Source organism: Podarcis tiliguerta (assembly GCF_965153285.1).
Source record: "Podarcis tiliguerta genome assembly, chromosome: 1".
In the NCBI taxonomy this organism is placed as follows: domain Eukaryota; kingdom Metazoa; phylum Chordata; class Lepidosauria; order Squamata; family Lacertidae; genus Podarcis; species Podarcis tiliguerta.
The window spans coordinates 27,296,126-27,308,678 of record NC_139534.1 but is presented as its reverse complement, the minus strand read 5'-3'; the positions used below and the strand labels follow the sequence as shown (position 1 = coordinate 27,308,678).

General features: G+C 39.3%; 1 protein-coding gene across 1 annotated transcript; it reads left to right on the top strand.

The window, feature by feature from the left end:
- Nucleotides 1-12,491, top strand: ZSWIM2 (zinc finger SWIM-type containing 2). The gene is made up of 9 exons (XM_083414531.1): nucleotides 1-505; nucleotides 2,414-2,490; nucleotides 3,881-3,921; nucleotides 4,292-4,505; nucleotides 5,503-5,754; nucleotides 7,468-7,549; nucleotides 8,442-8,551; nucleotides 8,956-9,103; nucleotides 10,859-12,491. Exons 1-9 carry the CDS (start codon nucleotides 362-364, stop codon nucleotides 11,348-11,350), a joined length of 1,560 nt encoding a protein of 519 aa, XP_083270657.1. The 5' UTR covers nucleotides 1-361; the 3' UTR covers nucleotides 11,351-12,491.
- Nucleotides 12,492-12,553: the final 62 nt, after the last annotated feature.

The following is a 12,553-nucleotide window of genomic DNA, read 5'->3' as shown; positions in this document are numbered from 1 at the left end:
TTGTGGGTGGGCCGGCCCTGGCGCAGCAGCATCCCTTGGGAGGACAGGGCAGGGCCACCAAAGCTTTCCTTCCCATCCTCCTCCGTGGGAACCCTCCGCGTGCCTCCTTGCTCCCAAATGAGGACTCCTTTTCCTCTCTCGGTTCGCGGGCGCAACGCGGCCCTCCAAAGAAAGGTCGAAGGGAGGAGGCGGAGGAACACCTGGTGTCCTATCACTTCACACAGCGCTCCGCCAGCAGACGCGTAGACGGCGCAGGCGCGAGGCGCGCGCTGCTCCTTCCCGTCTCCATGGGAACCAGCCTGAGGCGACCGACAGCTGACGGTTTCTTTTTAAAGAGAGGCGGTTGGGCTCGACGCCTCTCATGTCACGGAGGCGTCCCTCGGTCCCCCCGGGGCTTAGCCGGCGGCAGGACCAGGCGCTGAGCGGCACCATGCGCCTGGTGAGGGAGCTGGGGCCCACCGCTTTCGTCCTGCAGGAGGAAGAGCAGCGGGCGGCGGAGCACAGGGTAGGGCGGCTGAGAGGCTGAGGAAGAGGGAAGCCGTTTCTCCCCCACCTAAGGACTCGGGAGTAGCGAGGGAAATGGGAGAGCAGAAGCCTCTCTTGTGAAGATCTCTGGCTAGACCAGGTCGCCTGTGCTACTCCCCCCCCCCGCCCCCTTCTCCATCCCATAATCTCTCCCACCCACAGCATCTATGTAAAGCACATTTTTACTGCTTATAACAGCCCCGACTTATTTTTCCCCGCCCCCCCCACTGGAATCATGGGGATTCTGAAGGGGGTGCTCTATTAGGTTGTTTTTATCTTTATTATGTATTTTGTGATTGTATATCTTCATTTTATTCTGTGAACCGCCTGAGACCCCCAGGGTATAGAGCGGTATATAAATTAAATAAACAAACTGTTTGCCCCTCATGCAGCTATAATGCCAAATAACATATCTCATACCTTCCAACGTTTCTCCAGTGAAAATAAGGGGTGCCCTGTTATTCCATAGTAATAATTTTATTATTTATACCCCTCCCATCTTACTGAGTTATCCCAGCCACTCTGGGCAGCTTCCAACATAGACAAAAACATGACATTAAAAAAACTTCCCTATACAGGGCTGCCTTTGGATTTCTTCTAAAGGTTGTAGAGTTAGTTATTTCCTTGGCTCGCAGGTCACGTAACTCCGTAACCTCCATTATTTTTCTGATGAAAATAGCGACGTCCTAAGGAAAAGCGGGACATTCTAGGATGAAATCAGAAACCAGTACGGCTTCTGTAAATCTGGGACTGTCCCTGGAAAATGGGGGCACTTGGAGGGTCTGATAGCTCAGCTCAGCTGGTTAGAGCATGGTTCTGATAATGCTAAGGTTGCAATTTTGGTCTCCATATGAGCCAAATGCATATTCCTGTATTACAGGGAGTTGGACTAGACGATCCTCAGTTTCCCTTCCAACTCTGCAATTCTATGATTCTATGAAACTGTTACCATCTACAGCACCCAGGGTTCTGAACATAACTCTTAAAAGATCATGTTATTATCCTCTCTCAAGGCTATTTCTGCTCTGCAAGCCCATTTTCCACTTCAGGAGCTAGACACACTGTTCAGGCACAATATCAGGCTCTCCATACCCACAGTAGGGCAAAGGCACAAATCTTGTATTGTGAACTCTAGTCTTGAATCAGATTTCTCAAGTGCAGACATATGAGTGACTTTAAAGAGCTCATAAAATAAAAATAGCATTTGCATTTTCCCAATTAATCATATTCTGGTTTCCTAGCACTTGAGTAAGCTCAAGCCCCCCTTTTTGAAGCTTTTCAAGAATTAGATAAAAGCTTAGCTACAAAGCACCAAATAAATCCCATAATTACAGAATTACAAGATGTAATGCTAGCAAGAAATGAGACGTGATTTCACAGCTACCTCTTCAGTGCTGACAGAGCAAAGACCAGCATGAACTTGCCCCAATCTAAAAATGGAAATCTGCACATGAGAAACCACATACAGAAAACATTTCTGGATATGCTTCACTTGTACAAAAGCAGTAAAACCTATGTGTCCAGGATCAAAAATGTTTTAAGTTATGCTTTTTAAAGCACCCCCCCCAATATAATTTTAGCATCCATTCCAATGCTTTAATTGCCGAAAGAATCCATTTCCAATTTTCTTACTCCTGTTTCAGCAGGTGATTGGTGCCGACAACACAAACTACATATCCTGAAGGTTCACATTCAGAGAGCCATCAACACAGCTAGTTAGTTTGTAAACTAAGGGCTGTTTTTAAAGATGTGTAAATAAAGTACAGGAAGAATAGCAAGATTTTACTAAATACTCAGCTATAGCATCACCCCCACCTTTGTCTTTATCTTCATTGTATCATTTTTGTATTACAATTTCTAAATGTGTTCTTTGTTGCTTTGCTGTAAGGTTTTTCTGGGGAATCCTCACTCGTGCAGCTGCTCAATATTTGTGAAAGAAAAGGATCTTTGTAAACATATCTGCTGGTAAATTGATTTGTTAAAAGAAGTTACTGTATACAAATGATGTTATGATAGATTTGTTTTACACAATTGCACAAGGACAATTATTTGGTTTTTTAAAAATCAGGTAGCTATTCTGACAGAACGAGACTGGGTGAAAGCAGAAAGGCCTCAAAAAAGGAGGGAAAGAGGGTTATGAGATGTAGCAAGGACCAAAATGTTAACGAAGAGGAAGTAATACAGAGGGATGAGAAGTTGGAGAGGGAAAGGGAGTGTGAAAAATCATAGGTCTACTATTCCAAGTTCACCTAAATAGATTTATTGCATTGAAATCAGAGAATGAATGTTGCGTAAAAGACCTGTTGTGTAAGTCTTCAAAATGTTCAGAAATTTAGCCAAGACATGCTTATGGGAACCCAAAACATACATATATATGGCAGTGTTGCTGTTGGGTCAGGTTGTGACCCACCATGGGTTGCAATCCATCAGTCAAAGACCAATGCTGCAGTGACTATAAGATACAATGCTGCAGTGACTATAAGTCAAGAGTTTGAATTTTTTCTCTATCATAAACTCATGAAAACCTTAGGCAAGACACTCACATTCAGCCTCACTTCCACCATCCCTGCATCTGCAATAAAGGGATAATACTCCATTGTCTTATAATATTTTTTGAAGTATTAAATGATATATAAAAGATCTTCTGTATTTCTGTGAGGATTATAAGACAATGTGAAGTACTTTAAATATGTGAAAGCTCTATACCAGGAATGGGGAAGCTTTGGCCCTCCAGATTCCAGCTCCTATCAGTCCCAGCCAGTATGGTCAATGGTCAGGGATGATGGGAGTGAGTAGAACAGTATCTGGATAGCCAAAAGTTCCATGTCCTTGCCTATGTTGATGTAATTATTTAGTAAACATATTAATATTTGAGAATTATTAATTAAGAGGTAGAAAAAGAAGAGTAAATGATAGCAAACCACAATTGTACAGAGGCCTGGTTTGCACATCACGGTAAGCCAAATTATGGCTTACTGGGGACTGCTAACCGTGAGCCCAGGTTCAGATGACACACTCATGCGTTGCAGGAGTAAAGAACTCCCTGGGGCCCTGGGTGTTCAAGGACCCACAAAATTTTCCATGAAGGGAGCAGGCACCCACAAATTTAAGTGTCAGAGCCATGCACGCTGCATAGCACCCACGGCCCGGGGCACCCACGGTTGTGGAGCCAAGCTGGCATTCCTGCCTTACTGCGATGTCTAAACCAGGCTACTGTCATAGTCAAATTTGGTAAAGATGGGCTGCATCTTAAGGATTATACACTTTTAAATTAAAATTTGATTAGGCAGCTTTTGTTACAGTGTCAAGTTACTGAATAGCTGTGTCCTTTTTTGTTTTTTTGTTTTGTTTTTAGGTTATTGTTGAAAAAATTCAAACTTCCCAGAGACCATGAATGTAAGTACTAACTAACCTCATATTTTTATTCCCCTGTTGTAGATCAGTACAGAAAGTGCTAATATTTCATTTTTCATTACATTAGTTCACTTTTTGGTGGTCAGTTTATGGCAGAAATCACAGCATGAAGCCTGATCCATAGACTCACCATATGCATCACAAGCAATATTTCCAAAATAACTTCATTCCTTCATTCAACCCCATACCATTTTTTTCATGTTCTTAGTGTGTGGGAATCTGACTTTTAATGAGAGACCATTCATTTTATATAAAAGAGTGAGTTACTACATCGTTGACTACTTCTGATTCACTTGGAAAACAACCAGAATTATATTTTATCAGACATTTTCATTGTTGAACTTTTCTACAGATGCTCTACAGTTGGGTCTTGTGGAAAGAGAAATTAACCAAGTGCTTCAGGGTCTACAAGTTGATCCTGAACCAAAGGTATCTGCTAATTCCACCAAGGAGCTGCAAACAGCTGATGATGGGTACATTAAACAAAAACAAATTGATGATGAGGATGTGTGCCCTATTTGCCAGGACAAGCTGCTGAAGAGAATGCTTCCTGTCACTTACTGCAGGTGAGTCGCCCCTGCTATTTAAGAAGGCTAAATAATTATGTCACAGTATCTCCAAAAATGTTTTGCTTGGACTACATTATCTGAAGGCTATATAGTCTAGAATAATTGTGTTGTTAGTATTTGTTTGGTAGTGTTTTCTTTAATACTTTAGAGTCACATCTTGAGCTTTTTATTATTTTATTTATTATTATTATTATTATTATTATTAGTAGTAGTAGTAGTAGTATTTATGTTGGTTTTCATGTAATGCTAATGTATAGTTTAGCATTAGGTGCAAAAGCTAGAAAGAGCCCAAGCAAAGCTTTGGGGTCATGTCATCTCCTTTCCTCTCATCTTCTGTTATGTGACTTCGAGAAAAAATTCACTAGCATTTAGCTTTGCTTTCAAGAATCTTGGCTTATTGCTTCATATACAGTAGAGTTTGTGGTGTTAAAGAAGCTCTGTTCAGTTAAATATATCAGCTTCAAAACACAGCCAGGCAGGTGGAGAGGAAGGGAAGGGAAACAAGGGTTGTGACAACCAACAAGATAACCCCCTGCAGGAAGCAGACATAATTATTTAACATTAAAACAAACAGTAGAAGTGACTCATTTTTTAATCAGCAATCTATTTGTAAATTTCCATCTTTGTACTTGGATTTCAAACGTTTAGCTCTTTTTTAATTTAGCTGCACTAAGAACATTTTTAATATTGTAAACTCATCTGTCAATAAATGAACCAGATTCCTCTCAATCTTTGTGATTGTCCTATGTCATTTCTTCCCTTCCATGTAAGATAAACTGGGTTTAAAATAAAGCACTTTAAAGCTTTTATGACGATCATAGATAAGTTAGAACATGTTACACAATTTTGTCAGAGACAGCAGGGTAACATTTCCTTGTTAATATGCTTGTGAATCTAGACTACTGTATATTTGTAACAGCCTTCATAGTTTCATAGAACTTTTTGTATGTGACTTTTCTTGAGAAGGATACATAATATAGTTAATTTTCTATAGGTTTGGTTGTGGCAACAACATACACATAGTATGTATGAAGATCTGGGCTGATCATCAGATAGAGTTAGAGAAAGATTCTTTGGTGAAGTGTCCCCTGTGTAGGGAAGATTTTGCACCGTTGAAACTTATATTGGAAGAATTCAGAAACAGCAAAAGACTCATCACTGTAGCAGAGAAGCAGCATCTTGACAGACATCTTGGAATCCCGTGCAATAATTGCAGGGTATGTCCCATTGAAGGCAATTGTTACAAGTAAGCATTTTCTAGTACAGTATTCTAGTACAGTCCTACATCCTTATTTGTGAGCTTGTGGTACTTGTAACTCTTCCTCAGTCAGAAATGAAATAAAATTTATACAAACAGGCACACCCTTTGAGATTAATATTTTGTAGGGATATAGCTGTTATTTTTATGATTACTAACCCTTTGATTGTTTACTAAATTATGTCAGTAGGTGTTTCTGCTCTACTAAATTTATTTGTTATTTTCTGAATTTATATACTACCATTTTTGCCAAGGCATCCAAGGCAGTTTACAAAGTTAAAATACTAAAATAAGTGCATTATATAAAATCTAAAAAGATAGAGGCCACTCAGGCCAGCGGGGAGCTGATGGTAAAGCTCCCTGGCTTGGGCTCCCTCACTTTTTCCTTCCTTTAGATCACATAGAAAATATATTTTGTTAGTAGTCTAAACACACTAAGGTATATATTCCATTGAACAATGCAGACACAGTCATACATACAGCTAAGTCATGGTTTGTTTATCCTAATTGTCGCTTGTTTGAATATTTGAGCCCACCTTGGTTGGGGGTGGGGCAACAAACCATGATTTGAAACCATGTTTTGCTTTTGAATCTTGGCTTGTTTTAAGCATGGTGTATTGTTACATGTGAACTCAGGATCCTGGCTTATTCTTGTTTGTAATGTTGCCCTACCCACTAAGAAGTGTGAAGCAAAAGCAACTATAAAAAAGGCCCATGCACTAGGCTAAGAAACTTCTGGCACCTTTCCAGAATAACCCTCTCCTCATTCTGCTGAGCAACAGATTCCTTTCCCTGCCCTAGCATCTAGCTATCAATTTCAAACAAGTAAACCTAGTTTTGCAGAAGATGTAAATTTAAAGAATGCATTGCTACTTTACTAACAGCTATGCAGGACTCTGTGAAAAAAAACAACTTAAATTTTAGCTGGCTACCATGATTTTCTACCTACTTAAAGTAGCAAAACAATAATGTCCTTTTCTACTTGACAGTTCAAAATTTTCCATGGCAAAATAAGCCATGGTTTCTTTGCTTGTGTGTAAGACTGATCATGGCTTATTCAACAAACCATGGTTAAAACAAGCCATAGTTTAGTGTTATGTGCATACATGGCAAGTAAGACTTATTTTCCAGTAAACATGCATAGGATAGTGCTGTTAACAGAGGAAAAAACCTGATTTGCTGCGTATGTAAATAAAGACAAGCTTCACTTTCTTCCAAATGTTTCTGTTGCTAAGGTAGCCTAATGTGCTACCTTAGACAGCGCTATATTTTGAAATAGGAGTCTTTTTAGAGGTTTAATTCTGACATTTCCAGGCATTGTGGTACAGTATAGGCCAGTATTTCTTCACCTGACCTGCTCAACTCTTTAGGGATAGGCAGTTTTTATCAAATGAAGCCTGACATACGTGCTTTGAAAGGTTAGTTTTGAACACTAAAATAAAAAGCAAGGGTTCTTTGGTTTTCAAAAAGACATGTGTTCTCACATTTTATAGATGATTCAGAACCATCAAAATACTTCCAGCTAGCTTAAATTATTTTACTTTTTCACCTACAAAAGTAAATGTAATACGGGCTTGTATGTAGCATACAGCTTGGGTGTTAGTAGAGTGTTCCATACAAAAGCGCTGATAAATTCAACATCAATCAGTTTTATTTTAAGATATGCTTATTTGTGAAATAAGGAAGCTGCTGACAATTTTGTTTGCCTCATTGCTTCAAGGTGCACTGCCATGGATGTTTTAGAAGATTTTGTCATCCTTCACATAGCTTTGCTTTTCGTGAGGTACAGTACAACCCCTTTCAAAATTATCTTAATTCAGGAATTGAATCAGCAAACATTTTACAGGGAACTGGTAACTGTTTGTATATAAATCATCTCTGTGGAACAAAAATGAGCATTTATGAAGGTCTTTTGACCCAAGAAATTTTGACCCAAGGATCAAAATAAAGAGTAAGGATGTAATCCTAAAACATTTACTAAGGTTAAGGGAATAAGGATATGTTTAAAGTACTGCTAACTCTGTACCCGGTGTGTTCCCATTACTAATTTTTGAAGCCACATTCACATTATGCATGCTACAGTCCATACTGAGCACGTAGTTTCTTGACAAATACTGCTGTTTGAAGCTGGTTCAATAAAAAAAGGTTCAGTCTGATTAGAAAACTGGATGTACAATAAGCAGTAATCCGAACATACCCCAACAAAGGACCTTGCTGCATTTCAAGCCGCTAATGTGTCCATACACTTCACCTCATTGAGCATAGAATTTACTTGCATGCATATGGAATTGTGCAAGTGTGATTTGACTCTCAATTGCTTTTCTATCCTATCCAATATTGCTGGGGGAATCTAACCCTTCAGCTATTGTTGGACTACAGCTCCCATCATCTCTGATCATTGACCATGCTGGGTGTGAGTTACAGTCCAACAACATCTGGAGGGCCACAGGTTCACCAAGCCTACTATATTTTTCCTTTGAATAAAGTGTTTGACTATGTGCTGCTGTGATGCACAATCTAATTTCAATGAATTTCTTGTAGGATATCTGTTGGAAAAAACTGTGCTTCCCTAGTCCTTAAGACTGAAGATGTATGTGTGCCATTTTTCTGCTGTCAGTGACTTTGAAGTAATGAATTACTGCTTAGCTTTCATTAGCTCTTTACCCATTCTCTAGAAAAGGAATCAGAGATGGAGGTCAGTTGAACCAGTAACACAACTATCAACTTCAGAAAATCTGCAGAGTTTTAATCCAGAGAACTCTAAAGAGGAAAAACACAGGGATAAGTAAGATGTAACTCATTTTAATCATTTTAAATTAAAATAAATGAAACTTAAGCAGCTGGCAAGGACCATGGCCAATCTAAGCTGTTACTGCTGAGAAGGTGTCTGTCTGTTGGGAGAGGGCTCAGCCAGTACTGGCAAGATGTGGCGGCAGTGGTGGTAGTTACTCTACAGGCAAAAGGCTGTGCCCTCCTGCAGTAAAGAACATGAGCTGCCAAAGTGGAAAAGCTTGGACAGCTTTTTAGGGCCCTGGCTAGACTGGAAAGTGGTGGTCCTGGCGAGTTTTGGCTTTATGCAGTTTTGTGTATGTGCACTCTTCAAGTTACAATATTGATTTTGTTTCGCTTAATTTCTAAGACTTAGTGCAATTAAAGATAAATGCTTGGGTGTTGTTGTTTTTTGTACAGTTGCATACCAGAGGGTATAATAAACTCATTACCTACTGTGCTGGTTGGAAAATGCAGCAGTTTACTTGATCCAGGCTTGCAATGTAGACTCTGCTTGAAGATCTTTCACCTTGGCCAAATGACAAGATTCTTGCCATGTAATCACAAGGTAAATAAAAGATACAACTGCCCAGCTCCCCCCCCCCCCCAAAAAAACCTCTTATTGTCATATGCCACCCAATGTTACTTCTGATACAATGCTTTTAAGCAGAGACCATTCAGGCATTCACACACACCTACCTGAAATGCAGGAGGTTGAATTAGATGACCCTCAGGGTCCCTTCCAACTCTACAATTCTAGGTGTGAGTTAAGAGGTGTTTACTAAGGTTGTGAAACAAGCTAAAGACTTGGTGGATACTTCATGTTTGGGTGCCAAATTCAGCCCTTCTGTCCAGTCCTTGACACATTCCTTAGCCAATGTTCCTCACTATTCCTGCGTTCCACCTCCCTTCCACCTCCTGTCCTTGAACTGTAATAATGTCTCCTGCTTGTTGGAATGGAGTATGTGTGTATGTGCAGATACGTCTGACGTTTGCATGGCTGGAATATAGCCTGCTGCACAAAGGGAAGAATCATTTCACTTGCTCCACCCACTTTTTCTGCTGGCCCTGCCCACACTGGCATGCAGTTCCTGGAAAGTTGCTTATGAGGGGCTGTGGCTCTCAGGCTAAAAAGATTTTCTCAAATAGAACTAAAGACCAGCAGCTGTCATACCATAGCCATTTCTCCTGTTTTTAGGAACCAAGCTTTCCCCATTGGTATATAATTTGCTAATTGGAGTGTTAGAGCAGGCTACATTATTGTTCTACTATTTGTTGTGTTTTTTAAGATTAGAAACATGATGCAGTAATTGAAACTTGTTTCAGCACATAATATGGTTCTTGTTCTCTCACGCACAACTCAGCACTACAGCACATGCATGACATGCAAATATGTTTATGGGTTCTTCACTGGAATCTCCACTTAAAGGATCTCAGGTATTGAGGCTGGGATAGATCAGTGGCTGAGGGTTTGGTGACCTGCTGCCAGAGTATGCAATGCTGAGTAAATGAATCAGTCTTCAGACTCAGTATAAGTCAGCTTGAGATGTCCAATTTTTAAACTAGTGTAGCTTATTGCTGTCCAGTTTTTAACCAAATCTTTTATTTGTATTATATTTTATACCAATTTATATGACCCGCTTCAATAAACAGTTGCACTGGCTAGCATTCAACTTAGCAGTTCTGCTAGTGCAATGACCTCCCTGCACAGTGTAACTTCCCTACTCTGTCCTCTACCTGTACACCTTCTGAATTTGCTCTAGTGGATCGGAGAAACCACCATAGCAGATTTTGCAGGGTACATGGGGGTATGTGGGGATAGGAGAGGGTGGGGAAACTATATTATGCAGCTGAAAGTCATTGTGCTAGCGTGACTTAGTTCGAAACCATCCATTGCTATGTTTATAATAAATATGCTCTATAGATTTCTTGAAAGAATGGAAAATAGAGTAACTGGAGAGCACTAGCCTGCAATCGAAGAGATGTTAGCAATGGATTTCAGAGAGCATTGGTTCAGTCATGGAATTTGTCTCAGTTAAGAGCACCATGGCTATTTTATTGATTTACAACAGTTTATAGCATTTGAGCAAATGCATTTCCCACAGTATATTAGTGTGCTTGGCCTGATGCTCCCAAGATAAGTAGGTTTGGATCAGTATTATTGTAATGGAACCTTTTAAGTTGCTTCCGATTTTCTCTAAAATGGAAGGAGAATCTGACCACTTTGCAAATAATTTGTTGATGCTAAATACCCTTTTGTCAATGAAGAGTATTTTGGTGGATAATTACTGATATATAATATATTATGGGTTTGTTTTTTTAGTTCCATAGGAAATGCATTGACAATTGGTTGCACAAAGAAAATGCCTGCCCTATTGACGGACACATTGTGTATAATCCATTAACCTGGGAGAATGTACGAAGCAAAGGTGAAGTAACCCCAATTATGTCTCAAGCAAAGAATAAGTTTACAAAGCAGGATGAGCAGGAGCTTTTTATACCAGGGACAGGATTGATTGTCAAGCAAATGAAACCTGGCCACGATCTTGAGAAGTCTCAAAGTCATATTCAAGTGCGTTGTAAGAAGAAAAATAATTCAGAATGTGAAGAGAGTCTAACACGGAATGGCGTCAACTATACTTGTACAAGAAGCTCTACTTCTAGCCAGCACCGTACTCAGACAATCAGAAATTTGAAGTTTTCTAGATATGCTAAGGGTTTGTCTCTTATTCCAAAGCCTCATGCTGATGTGTTTACACAGGAGGCAATTGGCACTGCCTTGAGAGGTTTATCTGTAACTCGAAATGCCTTTTAAATTTCCATTCTGTGCACATTTACTTGGGAGTAAGCCCCATTGAACTCAGTAGGACTTACTTCTGAGTAAATGTTTATAGAATCAGGATGCAAGTTTAATATATTTCAAAAGAACTATTTGAATTTATTATATTCTTTTTCGCTCCTATCTCATATTAGGAGGAATCTGTGCGAAATAGCCAACTTGGCTTAACTCAGTACTTAATCTTACAGCAAATTATGTCTGGCAACATTATGCCTGCACAAGTCATATACATCCATATTGTTTTCGTTAAACATGATGAGAAAAAAAATCTGTTAGTGTATAAAGCAGTAAGACATAAATTTGCCATTTAAATTTTGACATTAATACAAAATATTTTCATTTGATCCTGCATATCAAAAATTAGAGAGGAAGTCATGTGCACAAATGACTGCTGTGCATGTTTTCCCTCCTGATTTAGCAGCTGGAACTGCAGATATGTGCCATTTTAAAAAGTTTTGAAACATCATATAGTGGCTGCTCATGTGGGCAAAACAAAGGGTTGAGGTTTTTCCCTACCTCAGGTTTTTACTTTTAAAAAGTTTACATATGTGCTGTGTTGAATTGGAGCCACTATTTCTACAGCACTTCATTTTACGTAAGTACTCAGAAACATGTATAGTGGATGAATGAACTCAGAACTACACCATGTAGAACCAGGAAGTTTCAAGCAAAGGTTCAGCGCATATCATAAGGAGCCTGAAATTGCAAGAGAATAGGTATTAATGAAGAATGCCTTAATTTTGATCCCCTTGCCTTGGTTTGTCAGGTGAGATTGTTTTGCAAAATTTGTGAGTAGCTTCTGGATAGCATTCCTAGGAATGGAAGCCAAGCTTAGCATATCTGCTGCTTTGTTAATTTATATCTGTTTTTATTAATACAGCTCATTTATTGGGTAATGCTTATTTCAAGCAAGTATACACAGAACCTAATGTGCATCCTTAAAATCAGTTGATTAAAAACATGAATCTTCTTTGTTCACAGAAGTGGAAAAATGAATTAAAATATTATCTTCCACAATGAAAGAACACCCAGCTTTATTTTGTAACATCAAGGAAAAAATTATTAACTAACATGTCTTAATGCATCTTTTGGTTTTCATTAAATATATATATATATATACCATGAGGTTCCAGTTCTGTGTACAACTACTTCAGAGCAAGCGCCACTGACTTCTGTATA